At 37.7% G+C, this 20490-nt stretch overlaps 2 protein-coding genes across 2 annotated transcripts; both read right to left on the bottom strand.

Annotated features, from left to right (window-relative positions):
* Positions 1-673: 673 nt before the first annotated feature.
* Positions 674-14010, bottom strand: LOC122317872. The gene is made up of 16 exons (XM_043134923.1): positions 13614-14010; positions 13131-13325; positions 12960-13034; positions 12708-12875; positions 12427-12590; positions 11577-11795; positions 11217-11343; positions 10520-10708; positions 8630-8716; positions 8318-8472; positions 7427-7546; positions 1888-2113; positions 1586-1645; positions 1335-1508; positions 1144-1253; positions 674-954 (listed from the first exon to the last, which is right to left on the bottom strand). The coding sequence occupies exons 1-16, from the start codon at positions 13812-13814 to the stop codon at positions 789-791; spliced, it is 2436 nt and encodes an 811-aa protein (XP_042990857.1). The 5' UTR covers positions 13815-14010; the 3' UTR covers positions 674-788.
* Positions 14011-14920: 910 nt separating this feature from the next.
* On the bottom strand, positions 14921-18749 carry LOC122317880 (probable protein phosphatase 2C 42). The gene is made up of 4 exons (XM_043134933.1): positions 18156-18749; positions 17309-17679; positions 16300-16536; positions 14921-15382 (listed from the first exon to the last, which is right to left on the bottom strand). The coding sequence occupies exons 1-4, from the start codon at positions 18484-18486 to the stop codon at positions 15170-15172; spliced, it is 1152 nt and encodes a 383-aa protein (XP_042990867.1). The 5' UTR covers positions 18487-18749; the 3' UTR covers positions 14921-15169.
* Between the last annotated feature and the right edge of the window lie 1741 nt (positions 18750-20490).

Genomic DNA, 20490 nt, shown 5'->3' on the forward strand with positions numbered 1-20490 from the left:
ACTCTGGCTGGCTGGGTCCCAAGCTCAAACCTTTTTATGTGGCGATTACGATTGATTGAGCAACTCGAGAGTTTGGAAGATAGTGCAAGTCAACATTTTCTTCCTCCTGAATTTTGTCGTTCAATTTATAATCTCCGTGAGATATAATTACTCCACAAAAGGTTATTGGAGAAGATCTCTATTGTAAAATTGTATCCTTCTTTTCCATGGTCAATATATATGACCACGTGAACAAGTTCTGTTCTACAACTTTTAACAGCATAAAGACGGTATGCCTAAGGTTTCTAACAGTCATAAAGATTCTGTCATGTAATGCGTGCCAGTAACTTTTCAAGTCTACATAAAGATTTTCTGTAATTTTCTACCCAAGACACAGTTAATTCAAGGATCCCCCCCAATCTGCCCACAGACAACATAAAACACCCAGAAAGTATTTTGTTTTCTCGATTACTACATTGGCACAAAGCAGAGTCAATTCCACAAACACCCCAAACGACCAAGAACATAATGCCCAATGCAGATCATAAATGCACCAAAAAGAGCACCATCTAGAGTCAGTGCGGACAGCCTTGTTATGACCTGACCTATCTGCTGTAACCCGCCTTTGGATGACTACATATATATAGAATATAAGGTATTGATTCAGAGATACCAAAACTACATAAAGATGGTATGATCAAAATTCTTTTCCAACTTGTTTTGAGTCTAAATATGCGTTTCTTCTACACGAGCATCCGAGCTTTGAAACATGAGTGGTGTATTCCCTATATAGGGCTCAAGGTTTAAAGTTAGCGCACAGGAGATGAAAAGAATATGACAAGAAAGTAAACAAAGAATCCGGCAATAAGAATGCCCCCGTAGATGTAAGTTTGGGAGGATTGCACAGGGTATTTGAACTCAATTTGGCAGCATCTCATCTTTTCCCTTTCACTGACCAACACGTGCTCAACATACCTGCATCTCAAACATGCCCCCAGGAAAATCCAAAGAATTAAAATAAAAATAAAAATAATAAAAAAAGAAGAACCTACACTGCTGGGTATTCTGGATATGTAAACGACTCTAATATTTGTTCAGAAAAGAAAAAAAATAAAAAGAACACTAAAACTGAATGGCAACAGAAACTGATGCCGGATAACTTACTGCTGGGTGAACAAGGAACTCTGTAGCATCTCTGAACTGTTCAAATGAGCATCTTGTAACCGGTGATCATATAACAAGGAAGACAAATCAACAAGCTGTTCCTCAAGGCTCTGTGTATTTAATCATCAAGAAACATTATTTATTTTGAAGCTGTTAGATGAGAACTTGAATTTAGCTCATGAATTACTTACGTCCAAGTATTTCTCTAAATGTTCAACTAATTCATGAGGGAAAGGTTCTGGCAGGTTTGTTGTTTTTCTGTAAAATTTCTCGACCCACAGCTCAGTGGTGGACTTGTTTTTCTTGCCTTTGACTGGTTCTCCAAGAGGGGTTTTGAGATATTCTGAGGCAAAATCTTGGACAGCCTGTGCAGGATAGAGAGGACTCTACATAAGCATCTAATTTATTCAAACAAAAAATGGTTGAATGAAGATTGAATCACCTCTGATGTTTCACGAATTTTGCGAAGTGCAGAATCTACACGTGCATATATTGTGTTCCTCTGCCAACAAGAACATTATAAGTTGAATTCAGAGAGTTATCCCATACAATACGCATTAAGTAAAAGACATCAAATGCCCAGTAATTTTGAGAAAAATGACCAAACTTTCTATTCACAACACCGACAAAGATGACAACAATAATAATCTGAATACCAACTGTGAACCTATGATTATGATGCATGTTAAGTGAAATTCTCATGTTTGATAGTTAGGTATTTTGGAGTAACGAGATGGAACTTACCAATGCAACATCTTGAAGCATTTGACTGATTTGAGAAGTATTTGAGAATGGTCCAAATGGATGACAACCAGTAGCCCAAAGCCAATTCACAACAGGCCTCTCATGTACATGTGAAGCCTTCTCATATGGAGCACTCAGCCCACCCACAACAGAAGCAAGTCCAGCCAATATATGGCGCTGTGCCTGTGATGGGATAGCATGCCTTCTCTGTGTTTCTGAAACATAACTGTCCAACAAGACAGGTAAATATCGTGAAAACACTACTTCTCAAAGGAAAGCCAGACAACAGCTTAGTCAATCTGAGCTCATAATGCAATGCTGACAAGTTGACAAGTTCATTGTAAGGAATGAAAGCCTGCACGTTTTACATTCTTGTGGCCGTGCACCGTCCAATGCACATGTAGAAAGAAAACCTGCAACTTTGATAGTATAGTAGGCACATGGATGATGACGAGTAGCCAAATGTAGCCATTATTCCAATATTAGTTCAGTGACCCATCAAGATGGTGAGATTCATAAGTTGAGACTAAGAGCTTGGGGTGCCGGGTGGGGTACCAGCCCACCTGGCACATCTGACCGCCCTAGGTACTCTGCAGATTTGCGGGCAGGTGAGTGAACTAAAGCTTAAGAAATAAGAAAGCGGGGTACCCCACCTGCATTATTTTACCCTCCCCCCCCCCCCCCCCCCCCTCTTTACCCCTCCTCCTCCTCCCTTCTTCTTCTTCTTCTCCTCCTCCTCCTCCTTTCTTAATCTAATTCTCCTTTCTTCTTACTTGTTTCTCTTCTTCATCTCTCTCACTCTCATCTCCATCGCATCTATGGTGATGATTTGAGACTCTCAGCTGCCAGCTATGATGAGTGCAGCCGTGGGTCATAGAAAAGATGGTTTTGAAGCAGTTTTTTGTTTGATGGATCTGAGAAGATGGATAGGTTGATTGATGCTGATAGATCGAACATGTTGTGGTTTATTGTTTATGATTTCTTGCAAATTTGTGCATTCTTTGTGGTTTTTCTGTCATTGGAAGGTGTGAGCAAGTGGAGGTGGTGCCAATCCGCCTGCCCAGCCAGCGGGTGAAGACGGTAAGTATGGGCAGGGACAAGGTGCTGGGGGCAATATAACCAACTCTCCAAGGAGGGATGGGGTGCAGGAAGGGTGCTACTCGCCCAATGTCACTAAGAGCTAAGGGTGCATAAACAAAAGTAGAACATCTACAAAGTTGGTAAAAGGAGAAAGTATATATAAGCAAATGGCTTGAAAGTCTGCTCATTAAAAAATGAGTTAAAAGTCACTGAAAAAAAGGGGGGTGGGGTTAAAAGTCAAACATGTTTATAGTCCAAGTTTTCAACAACAAATTCGAAGTAAAAAAAGGAAAATGACACTTGGCATACCATTTGACAATATAACTTGACCAAATTGAATTTTTTTTTTTTTTTTTTTTTTTGAACTTTTTTTCAAATTTGTGCATTTTATTAAATAAAATGACTTTTCTATCTCACTTGTCTTCTAAAAGAATTCAAAAACTTGAAAAAAAAATGTTTTTATTGATACAGTCAAGTTGGGTTGTCAAATGGTTGTGCCCCACTAGAGGATACTAAAAAAAGGTTTTCAGCAGCAAATTAGCAAATACTATACCACAAGAAGCGTAGGTCAACTGAGATCTTGAGATTAGTTAGAGGCAAGAAAAAATTGAGGATAGTTAAAATTGGGTGCCCATGTGTATGGTAAACAACAGACTACAGTTACCACCAAAGATGAGGTGAGAGAAACTTGGACTAAAATGGCTTTGCAAAGGCAGCTTTAGGGCTCCTTTGGATACTTGGAGTATCTCATAATTCTGTTAATAGTAATGAAATGGTTTGAATTAAAATGTTTTATTGGGTTTTGGGAAATGAGAGAGAAAGTTGAATAAAATATTATAATGTTAAAAGTTGTTTGAATATTATTTTTTAATATTATTTTTGTTCTAAAGTTTGAAAGTATTGATTTTTGTTTTTTGTTTTGAAGTTTGTAAAGGTTGTAATGATTAAATGAAAAAATTGAAGACTTGAAAATTTTTTTCAATAATTAATAAGAGATTTTATTATAAAAAATAGGCACAACCCAAGTACTAGGGGTGAAAATCGAAGGTCTCAATGCGGTTTTGGTCCAAAACCAAAACCACACCAATTTGCTGAAAATACCAATATCTCGACCAAAACCAACAGGTGAAGGGGAAGAAAACCATCGACATCGGTCTCGGTTTTCTTCCGGTTGGTTCGCTGGCGTCGTCGGTGGCACAATGAGAGAGAGGAATGAGAAACACTAAAAGCTTTAGTGTCTGAAACATAGATTCACATCTCACAAATTCTTGAATGCAATCATCAGTGCATCACATAAAAAACTAGAAAATCTTACAACAAATATCACAAGATTGATTCACAACAAAATCAATCGGCACAGAGAATCTGAGAGAGAGAGAGAGAGAGAGAGAGAGAACGGCATAGAGAATGAGAGAATAAGAGGAAGAGAGAACAACGCCGTTTGCCAGAACTAGGAACAGTGGAGAGGGATGGCTGGAGGCTGGGCTTGCTGCCGTTGGAGGCTAGACTTGGAGAAGATGCGCCGCTGCCATCGCAGAGACAGAGAGAGAGAGAGAGGAAAAAAACTAAAATGAAGAAGAAGAAGAAAATACACCAAACGACGTTGTTTCTTCTTGTTTTTTTTTTTTTTTGACAAGTAAATATATTATATTAATCAAAGAATAGGCAAAAGCCTGGTACAATGTATAGTTGCCCTAACTAAGTAGGAGCAATGGATATGAGAAAATCGTGAAAATCTAAGCCATTGAAGTCAATAGCAAAGAACAAAGAGTTCAAGTAAAGAAAACTTTCAATTCCTCCATCAATAGGTTCTAGTAAAGAAGTCAACAGCAATAGGTTAAATTCTTTTCTAAACGGTTTCTATAAAACGCCGTTTCACTTAGAAACGGCATCGTTTTACTTAAAATATATAAAAATATATATATAAATATTATATTGGTTGGTTCATTGGTTTGAACCAGCTTCAAACCATGACTGAACTGGACCGGTGTCGGTTTCTTCAAATTCCCACTGCATCTTGACCGGTTCTCCACTGGTTCCGGCCACTTCGGCGGCCGGTTCCGGACGGTTCTATTGGTTCCTATTCACCCCTACCAAGTACACAAGAAGTATACCAAGGAAATACCTACTACACTCTAGAAGCAGGAAAAAGACAAAAACAAATTTAGTACATTATCATCATCCCTTATAAAAATCCTAGCCCACAAACACAACGTACAAAAGAAAAAATTCCAAAGTTCTTTGAGAGAACATTCTGTCTTCAAAACATCTCACATTCCTTTCCAACCAAATACCACATTAAACACAAAGGAATCATATTCCATCTGGCAACTACACATTTCCTTCCCTCAAAACCTCTCCAACAAGCAAGAAGATCAACAACTTCCTTTGGCATCACCCAATATAAACCTGTCCGACTCAAAACCTCATACCATAAAGACTTTGCCACCTCACAATGAAGAAAGAGATGATTTACAAATTCACCATCCTTCTCACACATGACACACCAACCGGCAATGCACATACCATGTTTCTAAGGTTATATGTGGTCAAAACTTTCCCTAAAGCAACCACCCAACTGAAAAATGCCACCTTAGAGGAACCTTCACTCTGCAAATGGTTTCCAAGGGAAAGCACAACCAGAATAACAAGTCAGCACCTGATAAAAAGAAATAACAGAAAACCTTGACTTTCTAGCATGGTCCCACAGTAAACTGTCCTCTCTTCCCTGCATCACTCTTGAATTATAAATTCTTCCCAAAAAATCAGAAACATCATTCACTTCCCAGTCAACATTCCACATAATATTATTATCCGAAATAATATCCCACAGCAGCATTTTGATCCCAAAAAGGGATGGAAAATCAGATTTGAGAGCTGATTCCCCACACCAAATATCATGCCAAAAAAGAATCCTCTTCCCTTTCCCCACCTTAAAAGTAACATGTTGTGAAAACTCCCCCCAACCTTTCCTAATGAACTTCCATAAACTCACCCCATATGCTCCTCTAACTTCATTAGCACACCAATCCCCCCACCCACTCTCATATTTTACAGCAACAATATTCTTCCATAAAGCATCTCTCTCTAAATGATATCTCCAAAGCCATTTCCCAAGAAGTGCTTTGTTAAACATCCTCAAATTTCTCACCCCTAATCCTTCACAAGATATTGGTTGACAAACCTTGTTCCAACAAACCAAACGAAACTTTTTCTCCTCTCCTATACCTCCCCATAAGAAATTGCAATAAATTTTCTCAATTCTTTTTGCAACCCCCGCTGGCAAAGGGAAAAGAGAGAGAAAATACGTGGGAAGATTAGACAGCGTACTCTTTATCAAAGTAATTCGTCCCCCTTTTGACAAGTAAAGCTTTTTCCATCCAGCCAACCTTCTCTCAATCTTCTCAATCACCCCTTCCCATATGGAAACAGATTTGTGAGAGGCACCCAACGGAAGACCAAGATACTTCAACAGCAACGAAGAAATCTTACACTCCAAAATATTAGCCAAATCTGAAATATTGACTACTACACCCCCCATTGGAACAATTTCAGACTTGTTAAGATTAATCCTCAGATCCGAGACAGCTTCAAAACATAACAACAATGCTCTCAAAGATCGAAGATGTTCTTGATTAGGCTCACTGAAAATCAAAGTGTCATCGGCAAAGAGAAGATGAGATAATTTAATGCTATTCCGATCCTCATTTCCCACCTCAAAACCTGACAAGAACCTTCCTTCAACTGCCACTTCAATCATTCTACTCAACACATCCATAACAAGAACAAAAAGAAAGAAAGAGGGAAAGCAGATCTCCTTATCTCAAACCATGAGAGCTATTAAAAAATCCAGCACGGGAACCATTCACCGAAATAGAAAATGGCGCCATCAAAATGCAATGCTTGATCCACGAACACCATTTCTCTCCAAACCATACCTCCCAAGTAAGTACAGCAAGAAATCCCAACAAAAATGGTCATATACGTCCCAAGTAAGTACAGCTATTAAAAAGTATTTTGTGTTTGAGTGATATTTGGGAAGGAAATTGTGAGAAGTTTTGAGAATTTCTCATCTCATCTCATTATCCAAAAGTGATGTTTGGGTGATTAGGTAATAGGAAATGATGTTGGGGATTAGGATTCAGCACGAACTGGCAATGCCTATATTATAGGTCCAACAACTAAAGACCATCAAGGACATGGTCGAGCCCCACCAGTAATGGCTTATACCTTCCAGGATACGGTAATTGAGAGTATACAACCAAAAACAAATTCATAATGAATTGGGGTTGACTCCCCATTACCATGTACTGATCCACATGGACCCAAGATGAGATAGAGGCAAAAGTTTAACAAGATAGTTTTTCTCAATGTGCACACTTCATTGAACCTAACACAAACAGGGTATATTCAACAACACAGTAAAGTTTGTAGCCAGAAACAATCTGTAGTCACTTACCTCAGAGGTATCTTTTCACTCTGATGTTCAAGTACAATGACCACATCATTGCTTGTCCATACAAGACTCTCATCTTCCATCATAAGGTGAGCATCCACATCGGCCAGTGATAGTACAAAGCTACAAAAAATATAAAAGAAAAACAAAAATAAAAAAGAGCTCACTGCATTTTAAAATCTCATCAATCTCATACAAAATAAAACAATCTACATCCTTGAAAAGAATTCAAAAATAGCATTGTTTTTATGATTTTAAGCTGATGCACACGTGCTTAGTGCATGAAATCCCAAATCCAAAACATCCATCATCAATTAACAAAACTATCACAGCAATGGATAGTGCCACAGAAAATATATAAAATTCAAAATTAGCGTTCAACACAAATGTTTACTGCAATCACTGCAGATTAGTTCAAAGCAGTCTGATTTATTTTACGTTCTAATATAATTGCAATTGAAAAGGTATCATGAACACCTAGCCTTCACCTTCAAATAATTGAGCTAAATTTCGTTAGTGCTTAGGGATGAGCCTTCAGAAGTCCACAGCAGTAGTAACCATTACTAGAGTTTCAGGTTTTCGGATTTTGTAAATACAATAATTAAAGAGAAACACATGCATTCAGAATTTAACTAAACATCAATAGCCTCTATGGTGTCGGCTCAAAAATAAAAGAAAACACTTCTGATGGCTATGGTACTTGTAAAAAAGCATAGAAATTTTCATTCCAGAAAGAAATAAATATATTGTTGAATTCATAGTCAACAGATAAATTGCAGCAATTAAAAATAAAATTTCCTCAACAAAATTAGGATATGCATAGACAAATGATCTACTATTATGAAAATGGTTAAAAACTATATGACACATTGCAAGTTGAGATGGCATGCTCACACAGGAATTACTCTTGTTCCATAAGTCCGGTAGAGATCCCCCTGTTTCTTTTCTGTTTTCTTTTTCTTCTTGCCATGTTTTGAGTCATAGGTAGCCCAGAGAGGTTTATGCTTTAATATGGAATCACTTGACCCCTCAGATTCATCCATCCAGTTCTGCAGATATAAATTTTAGCACAATCAAGATAAGAAGGAACAAAGGCTCAGCATGTGTAATGGGCTTTTATATAAAGAACGTTGATATAAATGGCCAAAAGTATTTTGCTTCCGACATTCTGTACGGTAATGAAAAATGTAGCAGCTTCCAACTAACCTGACGAAGAAAAAATTTACTTGAAAGAGATGGATCAGCCACCTCAAGCAAACCTGCAGCAAGCACATCAGCTGATCGTTCCATCTCCTGTAATGATAATTCCAAGTAAAAATATGAAATAACGCTTACAATTAATTGTACACTTAATAAAAAAAATGTGAAATAGAATCCATAGAAAAAATAATAATAATAACTCATTCAGAAACATGGCCAAAAGCATCATCACTTGTCAACAGGATAAAATATACTTATAAGTTCATTTTTAATATATATTTTTTCAAAGTATGATATTTTTTGAACTATTAACAAAAGGAAGTAGATCAACAAACAAGATCCAGTTACAGAAAAAGAGGAGAGCAAGAACAGCCTGGAATCTGGGTTCTCTTTTAAGCCATTGGTGACCATCAAACCTTCAAAAAAAAAAACATAGAAATGATATTTGTAGTCCTAGGGTGTGCAAACCCCCTTGCGCTCCCTTTGAAAAAGGTGGGTAAATCTGGGATCCACATTAAAAAATCATATTTTTAGGGAGGTGGCTTTGGAGATATCAATTAGAGAGGAATGTATTATGGAAAAATATTATCGACGCTAAATATGGGAGGGCTTGGGGGAGTTGGTGTTCTAACGAAGATAGAAGTGTGTATGGTGTGGGTTTGTGGAAATACATCTGGAATGGCTGGGGGGAATTTCTTAATCATGTTTCATTTAAGGTTGGAGGAGGAGATAGGATTCATTTTCGGCATGATCTTTGGTGTGGGGACTTGGCTCTTGAATGCTTTTCCTTCCCTTTTTAGGATGGTAAGGGACAAAGACATCACTGTGGCTGATTCTGTAACTTTTTCTAATAATATCCCTCAATGGAATGCGAGATTTATTAGAGATGCTCAATGATTGGGAAGTACCAGTTGTTACTGTTTTTTTTCAGTAGGCTGTATGACATGAAAATGGTGCAGGGAAGAGAGGACAGAATGTTGTGACAACATGCTGGAAATTTTATTTTCTCTGTTAGGTTTATTATAAAGTGCTGGCGTTCCATTGTGTCAACCAATTCCCTTAGAAGTGTATTTGGAGATCCAAGGTACCCAGTAAAGTTTTTTTTCTGCTGGTTGGTGTCCTTTGGGAAGATTCTGACAACGGATAACTTGAGGAAGCATGGTATAATTTGCTTGGACTGGTGTTATTTGTGCAAAAAGGATGGGGAATTGGTTGATCATTTGTTTCTGCATTGTGAGGTGGCAAAGACTTTTTGGGATGAGATTTACAGCAGGTCAGGATATTGCTTTGGAGATGCCCACGACGGTGGTGGATCTCTTGGCTTGTTGGAAAGGATTTATGGGCAGTCATTGCATTGCTGATATTTGGAAGATGATTCCTCTATGCTTAATGTAGTGTCTATGGCTGGAAAGGAATGGGCGCTGTTTTGATGACAGAGAACGCTCGTTGGGAGAACTTAGAGAGTTTTTCTTTCGAACTCTGTCTTTGGGCGAAAGTTCTTGTATTGAATGGGGATAATTTAAATGTTTTTATTTAAGACTTTACTAGTTCCTAATCCCTAGCTTGTATTTAGGTGTTTCCGCTTGTATACTTCCTGTGTACTTGGGCTATGCCTATTTACTTGCATTAATAAAATCTCTCATTACTTATAACAAAAAAATCATATTTTTAACAGTGGACCCCACTTTTTTCGAAGGAAGTGCACGGAACTTGCACACCCTAGGACTGTATCTAGCATTACTCTATAAAGAAAATGGGGGTGTGTTCTAATGAATAAAACTAAAGAAGAAGAAGAATGATATCCCCATCACCCCACAAGTAATAGATAACCACACTAATCAATACTTGGTTATTAAAGAATACGGAGATATATTTAATGACAAAGAAAATACCCACTTCTTTAAGGATTGCACCATCCAGATATGTCTTGGTATGAACACGAAAACGGCCATCAGTCTTTGTTTCTTGCAGGGAATGGCCTCGCATTGCTTTTGAAACAGCAATAGCCAACTTTTCATGGCGATGTAACGAATGCGAACCCCCAACTATAACCACTTCATGTCCATCATGAACAATCTTCTTAACCTAAAAAGAAGAGAATAACAGATAACAAATTTGAGAAATATTTCTCGGTTTACCATCGGTAGTTGTGAATTGCAACATATTAAGGAAAGTGTGAGTTGGAATCATTAAACCTCAACAATCATAAGAGTCAAAGAATTTCTATCATTTTACAGAACATCATCCAAGTTAAAAAAGAATATAGAAAGCTCTACTTTGAAAGGGTGGTGTTGGATCTTATTATGTAGAGGCCAACTTAAAAATGGGGAAAGATCGCTGAATTTGCAACATACCAACTCAAAAAAGGAAAAGAAAAAAAGAAAAAAAAAAAAAAAACACTCTTAATTTGTAATTGTTCATTGGAGCATGACCAGAGGCATTGTCCTACTGAAACCATTTTCGAAATTTCTAGATCAGCCTGCCAAAAAACACGTACCTAGACACAAGCATAGCCAATTATTTGATAATTTTCCCATAAAACTACATTATTGTGCAACACATAACTCATGCGAAAGCATAAAGAAAAGCTAACCTCTGCCTCAATTGCTTCAATATTAATACTGTAATTATGACCTTTCTCCATAATATTGTATCGATTATGGTTATGCAGGACGATGATAGGTATAAGCAACCTCGATGTTATATCGACAGTTTCAAACCTGAATCCACAAGAGGATGAACACATTATCAGATTAGGAAAATGACACTTCACAAAGTACTTAAATATAGTATCAAGGTACTTAATCAACTGAATGCTAGACATTCATAAGTCTGGGTTGGCTGTAATATTCAAATTGATGTGGTGCATGTGTTACATAGCTCATGTGAAAAAATAGAGAAATTTCAGTAAAAGAGTGGCATAATGCAATGCATCAAGATATAGAATAAGTACCTAACATCAGGAGCTATAACTTGTTCAATTGTAGTCGATATCAAAGAGGCAAGTTGTCCAATAAAAAATTCATGGGTAGAATGAGCACTAGCAGGACCAAAACCTCTTGGAAACATCATATGTTGTAACCGTGGCAGTGTTCGAGGACTGACACTTCCCTCTTCTGTCTCAATCTTTCCATACGTGCATGGGCCAGCTGAGAGGTCAATCACAACAAATCTGAACGGGATGGCAAATAGTTAGACCAGAATACACTAGCAGAACCACACACAAACACAGTGTGAGAGAGAAATGGAACTAATTGTCCTTGAATATAGTATTAATTAGAAGATTCGGTGGGCATTACCATAGAATCATGGGATGGTTTCAACTATCAATTACTAAATTTCTCAGGTTATGTGCATAAAGATATAACTATAAGAGGAAAGAAAGTTTCAACAGTATCAGCTATGATGAGTAATCATCCATGGAAACAACTATTGGACATCTCAATAGCATAGGAGATGAATAGTGCCAAAAATAAGTTTATGACTCAACATGATTATGCCATTGCTCTGTACAGCTTGAATTCCTCTGCCTGTCAGGCAAAATAATAACCAACATGTAAACAATAGAAGTTTATAACTCAATATGAAATATGGAGTTGCTTTATGCGCTTGAATTCCTGTGCCTGCCAGACTTGAGCAAAATAATAACCAATATGTCTCTGTAGGTGTTTTTTTTAAGGAATACATCAACATTCTCCAGCATTAAATGTCAGCAGACAGAAGGCATGAAACCTAAATACATTAATTTCAAAGGAAGTGTTTCTTCTGTGCATTTATTCTATGTCATTCTATGTCAACTATACCTGCCAGAACCAAGCCAAACTTGAGATGCTCCTCCTCCGTTATATCGATAACGATATATATATTGACCCTCCTGGTTTTTTATATCTTCCTCTGTTAGTGGGGTAAGCTTTCCATCCATAAAACTATCAAGGTCGAGTTCCTTATTCCTAGGATCCATTCTCACCTGAAAAAAGTATCAGAGACAGCCACAGGGGAGACTACTAAACCATTAGGAAGAATGACCTCATTATCAATTAAAAGACAATAAAATTAATGAATAACAAAAGACTGAACACTGTACCTTATCAAAGTTGACAAGGAATATTGCAATCGGCACAGGTCTGTCCATCTCTGCAGCAGAATATCGAACATTTTCCGTGTCAAATATGTAGGAGTATAGCATCTGGAATACTGGTTCAACAGCTGTTGCATCTACCTCAAACAAAGGGACCTCCCTTCCATAATCACTCTAAAAGTTGAAATACATTTTATAATGTTAAGTTTTTCACAGACAATCAAAACACAAATAACAAATAAAGACACTCGTGGCCACCTCTCTTGCAGTTCCAGAAGGGACCATGGCCTCTTTCAGTGCCTTCTCAAGTGCTATAAGTTCCGGCTGTCCAGCCTGTAGTGCAAAACTCAGAAACAACACAATTAGAAATCTCGAGCCAATGCAAAAGATGATAAAGCATTGACCATGTCAAAGTTTCAAGAAGCTTACAGGAAACACGTTATAAACAAGGAGATGCTCGATATCAAGAGGCTCGCCTGTCTCCATGCACAAGGGCCTGTGGGACGGGAAGCTAGCCCTCAGAAACTCTTCCAATTTGTGCACCTCTACTGTGTACCTGTAACCTCCATCACCATTGAAGCCAACGAGGACTACATTTACTTCAAGCGGAACATGGAGAGGAACCTGCTTGACATTTGATATACGTAAGCACAACATTCAAAAAGCACTGCTGCACTCGCAGTCTCGCACACAATTTTAACTTTCAAACCAAGCACTTTCGTTAAAGCAACAACAATCTCAACTGAACCTTGAGTAAATTGAGCAAGATTACTTTATACGTACATGCATACCGAGACTAAATTTGTGAAAATGTAAGCCTCGGGATGAATTAATTAATTAATTATTCTAATTTTTTGTTGTAAACCTAGAAAAGGAAGCCAAAATCGAAGGCGTGGTGATGAAAATGAGTACCTCGGCTCGAGAATGGAGCATGCTGCGGACATCGGATCGGACGGTATCTCGGACGTCGTGGAAGGCTCCGTGGTGCCACTGAGGGTGTCCAGGATCTCTCCGAAAAGCTTTCTGTGCGGCCGACACGAATTGACTTGCGAGTAGATTCAACGTGAGGAACGAAGCATAGCATAATAATAACAACAGGCTTTTCAGAGCCATTCTTGCTTCGAAGAGAAACAGCTGAAACTAAATTTTTTTTACGCAAACGGATTTATTGAACAGAAATCATGAGTCGGTCGCACTCATCGACATGGCCGAACCGAAGAAAGCGATCGCCCCGTCGAGCACGGTGCTGTCCGTGAAAGGGCTATGTGTATCGAGTTCCAGTAGAGTGATTAATGTCGAAATTGAGGATGCAGTTAACTCCGAAAAGTGCCCCAGCTTTGGTTCATAATTACGGAATCAGATGTTGGGCCATTTTTCTATTCGGCTCAAGATTACCTATTGGGCCGACTCCGATAGAACAATGTAAAAATATAAATAAATAAATAATAAAATTCCTACTTTTAAGTGAAGCCCTCCCATATCTTTTGAAATAAGTTGAAGGGATTTAATATAATACATTAAATTATAAAATTATTTTTATTATAAAAAAAATTTAACAAATTACATAAAAAATTATGTTATTGAAGAATGCATTTTGTTCTGCAGATCTTTAAAACCAACCAAGACATTATTTGTTCTTGAATTAAGTACAAATTTTAAATAGATAAATTTCATATAAAACTATTATATAAAAGTTAAATCCCACTAATAACAAATAGTTATATATATATATATATATATATATTTGAGTATAGTTCATTTTTTTACAAGAACTTGTATCACACTTTCCTATTTAGAGTTGAAAAAATATAATTACAAACACAATTGTGTACTAATCTATGCACCAATATGATGTGATTGGTTAAAAAGTAAATTTTATTAAAAACAATGTTAATTTAAATTTTAAGTATGAATAAATCAATATTGATACACAGATTAATATACAACTGTATTTATATATAGTAAAATTCTTTATAGGATTTGTCCAAATCATTTCTCATACTGTCATTCACTGAATCCTCAGATGATGCCATTCAAACCCTTCGACGGGACAAGACTCTCACTGGCTGACGCAGATGATAGGCGGCACAGAGCCGGACTCAAGGAAGCTCCACATGATTTTTTGGGCCTTTTTTACACCTAATACACCCCTATATATCTTCAGCACATGCAGATATACTTCAACATGTAACGTGATTGGAAATCTAAAAGAAACTAAGTTTAACAAATATATCAGGGTATACCGTGGAATTTGTAGAAATCAAAGTCATTTCTCACAACAACATTATACAAATTATAAGCCTCTTCAGATATATATATATATTAATCTCTATCGGTATCCATGCAGTGCGCCTGCTTAGTCTGTTCTGAAGCCATGCACCATAACATGCCTTGCGGGGCTACTGTGGCTTCATGGATGCGGGCCAAAATCAGAGTACTCGAGGAAACATGCTTGCTTTCCTCAATTATCAGTGTTCAAGAGCACTTCGGATTGAGATCGGCGGTGCTTGCACCATGCCGCTGGATATAAGGTCATGGTTTAAGAACAAAACAATAACTGTTATATCGTCATGAAAATGGCGCCGAACCTTCTTGTCTATTTTACGAAGATCTGAATATCTCATTTCACGTTTCCTTGCTGCTTCTTGTAGGGCAGCATTGACAAGCCTTTTGGCACTTCCCTGCATTTAAGAAGCTGGTTAGCACTATAGGATCCCACACAAGCCTAATGACCACCGCTATATCATAAGAATAAAACAAAAGCAAATCTTTTGACAAGTTAGATAGGGATTTTATTAATGATTAAAGATGATAATACTCCAGCACATAGGATGTACACATGAATAAATTTAACCTGAATTGTGTCACATACAGCTATTTTTATGTACTTTTTGCGCACTCCACTAATGTAATTGGGCAAAGTAATTATTTTAAATTAAAAAAAGGTGACGCAAACCAATCACATTAGTGGAGTGTGCAAAGAATACGCATAAATGACTGCACATAGAATTTTTTTTTAACCCCCTTTAAGACGTGAAAGTAAAAATATACCAATTCAGCTCTGCCCCATATTTTATTTATATGATCTAAGATTCTACTTCTGAGAATGTAAAATTCAACAGCTGCACAGGGCAGCAATTCCACGGCTATTATCAAAGTGCTAAAGCCTACCTGAACCCTCTAAACCAAAAACCCCTTAATAGGCTCTAATGGTGCAAATTGAAAGCTAACTTCAAATAATTATATAAGTGAGGACTAATAACACGATGTAATAACTGCCAAAAGCAGATAACAGCTATAAAAACCAGTTCAACCACCAATGCTCGAGTTATTTAGAAGAAGATTTTTTTATAGTTTTTTTTTTTTTATCGGAGTTATTTAGAAGAAGATAAAAAAACAAAAAACAAAAGAATATTGGTAAAATAACTCTGATGGCATGTAACAATATTTCCAACATCAAATCCAGTACGTGGCTTAATATCATGGAATGTGCTACTCACAATGAGCCTGATTAAGTGAATCGAGATCATAAACAAGCTGACTAGCACCCAATAAAGAATGCAGCAATAAAAAAAGATTATAGAGGACAGAATCTTACTGCTCGTGGATGACTATGAACAATATCCACAGCCTCCTCATTACTCAAGTGTTCCCATAGACCATCAGATGCAAATATAAGGAAAGAATCATTTGGATGAAGATGATGAGAAATAATAGTTGGAACAGCACTCAAGATTGGCATATTCATTGGTTCAGGAAGTCTGAATTTTGCATCAATAGGTTCCCTGTTAAACCGTGCATCTTTCATATATACGTCACCTATGGATCTAGAAACCTGCATCAAATATAATAATGAAATCAATGACAAGATATCCTTTTCCCATGCATTTCATCCAAAAAAATGGGTAGAAATTTATGAAGAAACAGTTATTCATATTTTCCTTTATTTAAAAAAAAAAAAAAAAAACACTTTTCTATAACTGTATCATTTGCGTGCCTGGAAATTTCACCTACTATGGAAAAACGGGATATTACATGGTCACCCAATTCAGTGCAACTCCATATATTTACTCAATGCCCCTATCAAAAAAAAATATTTTTTACTCAATGCTTGCTTATTAACAAGATTGTTGAAAGTTAAAAGGAAAAGCTTAGTTTTGCTATTTACTGATGAATAAGGACGCTCACTGAATTTTTTTAGCTTTGCCCATCATGTTTTTTTATAGGTGACTTCAAACACTTACTAAAGGATCAAGTGTCGTCGCTATGAAACATACAGATGAAAGTTTCACACACACACACACACACTTCAAACACAGCCACCAAAAGGTGTCTTTGCACCATCTTGACAAATGGACTTCTCTCTTTTCTGGATCAAATGTACCATCATACATTACGTAATCACAAGGGTAGAACTAAAGCTCTCTAATTTAACTTGTTTCTGGAATGTAAAACATTAAAGAAACCATATTATATCTGATAAAAGATACGCTGGAGATTTAGCAACAGTAATGAAATATTTTTTTTTTGGTAAGTAGCAACAGTAATGAAATATAAAGCAATAAGTTTCCACACCGAGTAGTCAATACGAAAGATTTTGAAGTAACCTGGATAATGCCTTTAACTCTCCAAACTTCACGCCTGAGAATAACGATTTGAGGATCATTAGGGTGCAACTCCTTAAGCTCCTGCCTGACAGCCTCAAAATTTGCGTTATGTTCTGTCGATAACTGTATGGCGGCTATTCCTCCAGTGTTACCCACTTTCTTACCTAAAACAACACGTGAATCTCCCAGGTTTGCAATGAAGAGAGTCCGCTGAAATATAACTCCAACTAGACAGCATGAACCAACTGTTGCTATGCTGGGCCGAGTACTCCATAACTGGGAAACAAGAGCACTAAACCCTTCCTCTGTTTCACGGAAAGCCCTTTGAATGGTATCAGTTGTCACAACTCCCCCCGCCTCAGCCGATATTGCTGCATAAACACAAAGCCTAAGATAGCCAACATAAGAGACTCTCCTCTATACAACTAAATAAACAAAAAGTACAATAAAAAGAAAGGTAAATTACCGCAGAAGTACTTAATGTCACAGAAGTCATTCGGAATCTGAAGCACTTTTCTTGCCTTTGAAAGCGAAAATTACATTTCTTTAACCTATTAAAAAGCAAGAAAAGTACTAGCAAAACAGATCCACACATTTGTAAAGACTCTTTCAACCGTTCATGATACTTAGCAATCCGAAATCTCAAAACGCCCAATCAAAAACACAACTTTCAAAATGCTCACGAAAAGCACATTTGATCTAAAAAAATCACGGGTATTTATAAACGGTTGCGATCCATGAAACCGGCGCACATCAAAATCGTACGTATTGGTTTGAGGCGTATTTAAGTCATAACACCAACCCAAAAATTACTGAATATAAGAGAGGGGGTTTCGGAATCACGAACCTTGGAAATGCCTGAACAAGTTGTCACAAACGTAGCGAGCTGCGTCGGGGCCACCGTGGCCGTCGTAGATGCCGACGAAGGTCCCGAAGGGTCCAGACTCGATCTGGCTCTGGTCCTCGAGTACCTGGTTGGCCTGGACCACGGCCATGGAGAAATCCCCGGCCGCGAACTTGCCCATGTCGCGGAACCAAAGCAACCCATCCCTGCCTTCTCTTCCTCCGCCGTTACAATGGCTACCGACCACAGCGAAGGAATCGAATTTCTCACCGCCGTCCTGACCGCCGAATGGCTTCCAGCACAGAGAGATAAGATTCATCAATGCCTGAAGCATCCCACATCTCTCAAAAACCCTAACCCTATTACGGACCTTCAAACCCTCCTCTTCTTGGAAGTTTTTTTTTTCCTTTTGTCAAAGTCTTCGCCTGGAAAATGGCCCTCCAAGTTTAAAGGGTGGGAAGAGATAGAAAACCCTAGTCTTATAGATGGGGTGGAGGCGGGGCCAGGGTCGGGGGTGGGAGTCCAGGTTAAAAGGGGGAGGGAGCGTAGGTTAGGGGTGTATGTTGGGTGGTAGAGGAACAGGGAAGGCTCAGTCTATTGTTGGGTGTTATTTTCAACGACCGTTGCCCGTTTTATTCTCTTTTAGATTCTGTTGCCTGTTTTATTCGGAAATCAACCCCCTTTTTTTTTTTTTCCTTTTATAATTTTGTTCCGATGCTAATGTACAATGAATATATTCTATGAAATCATAAAAAAGAGAGAGCCATAACGTATTATAAAACTTTTAAAAGAAGAGAAAAAGAGATAGAGCTCAGAAAGGTTATGAAACTTATGAATTTCTTAAAGAATTCAACGATATATATAGGCGTACAAAGGGAACCATGCTAACTTACTATGCAGTACTATGCTAGCACTATGCACTGTGCATATGTCGACCATTCACTATGCTAGTTACTATGCAGTACTATGCTGGCACTATGCACTGTGCATATGTCGACCATTCACTATGTCAGTTACTATACAGTACTATGCTGGCACTATACACTATGCATTTGACGACTAGATAAATGTGATCATACAATTCAAGATAGTTTATAACACTTCCCCTTTGGATGACCATATTTAAAGAATATGACTCGTTAAAACCTTGCCAAGGAAAAACCCTGTGGGAAAAAACCAATGGCAAAAGAAAAAGAATACAGTATTCATATGTATCGCCGAGTGCTTTAGGATTGCCTCATTAAAACCTTGCAAAGGAAAATCCAGTGGGATAAAACCTTAGCGAAGGAAAAAGAGTACAATCAGCACAAGTCTTCAAGACATTACTTCCCCTGAAAATTACATGATAACAGGTCTTCAAACCTCCGCATTCCAATATTCTGCATAATCTTATTAAATGTTGCAGTTGGTAGTGCATGATAACAGGTCTTCAAACCTTCGCATTCCAATGTTCTGCATAATCTTCTTAAATGTTGCAGTTGGTAGTGCATGATAACAGGTCTTCAAACCTCCGCATTCCAATGTTTTACATAATCTTCTTAAATGTTGCAATTAGTAATGCTTTAGTGAATAAATCTGCCAGATTTTTACTTGATCGCACCTTCTTGATATCAATTTCAACTTTCTTCTCGTGAATTGCAATGATCTTCTTGTGTGTATCTGAAAGATAACTCGCATCTATACATCCAACTAACTGTGGACTTGATCCATATTGATAAAATAATCACAACTGGATCTTTCTACTCATCACTACTCTTCTAGAGTTGTACTCTTCTGGAGTTCTTGTAAATAACACAGTTAGTGGAAAATTCATCAACATTAAACCGCTAACCTCATTTTTTAATAAAAAAACGGTGGCCAGCCTTTTAAGATCAGACAAGCACCGCGGATTTTCAACTCCTCTGTAGGTGTCAGGCGTGCTGTCAGGCACCGCAGCTGTCAGGCACTGCAGAGCTATGAAGCTATATTCCATCTCTTTTCTCTTGCTTCACGAGAGATGCTGTATCATAATTTTCTCTATAAAAGAGATATTCAGTTCATCTTCATTCGCATCTCATCTTCTTCACTTTTCTGTAATCATACTGCATTTTTACTCTATAATCTCTTTCTGCATTCTTATCCTGCAATCTCTCTCTGCAATGGCTCAGCAATCTTCTCAGGGTCAATATATGAGGTATTCTGCACCTCGTTCATCAGCTGTTCCTGCTTCTACCACAGGTGCTATCATGTAATATAATGATCTGACTTGTAGGTCAGATAATGAAGCTATCTATGAGCTTGTGAGTCTCGGTACCCGATACTCATCATCCATTGTCGCATTTTCTCAGCGACTGCAATT

Source organism: Carya illinoinensis, chromosome 1, assembly GCF_018687715.1.
Source record: "Carya illinoinensis cultivar Pawnee chromosome 1, C.illinoinensisPawnee_v1, whole genome shotgun sequence".
In the NCBI taxonomy this organism is placed as follows: Eukaryota; Viridiplantae; Streptophyta; class Magnoliopsida; order Fagales; family Juglandaceae; genus Carya; species Carya illinoinensis.

What these genes read in the sequence shown, in the direction of transcription:
- LOC122317880 (XM_043134933.1), bottom strand. Translation starts at nt 18,486, where the DNA reads ATGCTTCAGGCATTGATGAATCTTATCTCTCTGTGCTGGAAGCCATTC. An exon ending in CTTGTTCAGGCATTTCCAAG is followed by an intron (nt 17,680 to 18,155) that starts GTTCGTGATTCC and finishes GTGTTTATGCAG; the next exon opens with CAATATCGGCTGAGGCGGGG. An exon ending in GAGTTAAAGGCATTATCCAG is followed by an intron (nt 16,537 to 17,308) that starts GTTACTTCAAAA and finishes TATTTGATGCAG; the next exon opens with GTTTCTAGATCCATAGGTGA.
- LOC122317872 (XM_043134923.1), bottom strand. Translation starts at nt 13,814, where the DNA reads ATGGCTCTGAAAAGCCTGTTGTTATTATTATGCTATGCTTCGTTCCTC. An exon ending in GGAACAAGAGTAATTCCTGT is followed by an intron (nt 7,547 to 8,317) that starts GTGAGCATGCCA and finishes TATTTTTTGTAG; the next exon opens with CTTTGTACTATCACTGGCCG. An exon ending in AGTGAAAAGATACCTCTGAG is followed by an intron (nt 2,114 to 7,426) that starts GTAAGTGACTAC and finishes CTTGTTGGACAG; the next exon opens with TTATGTTTCAGAAACACAGA.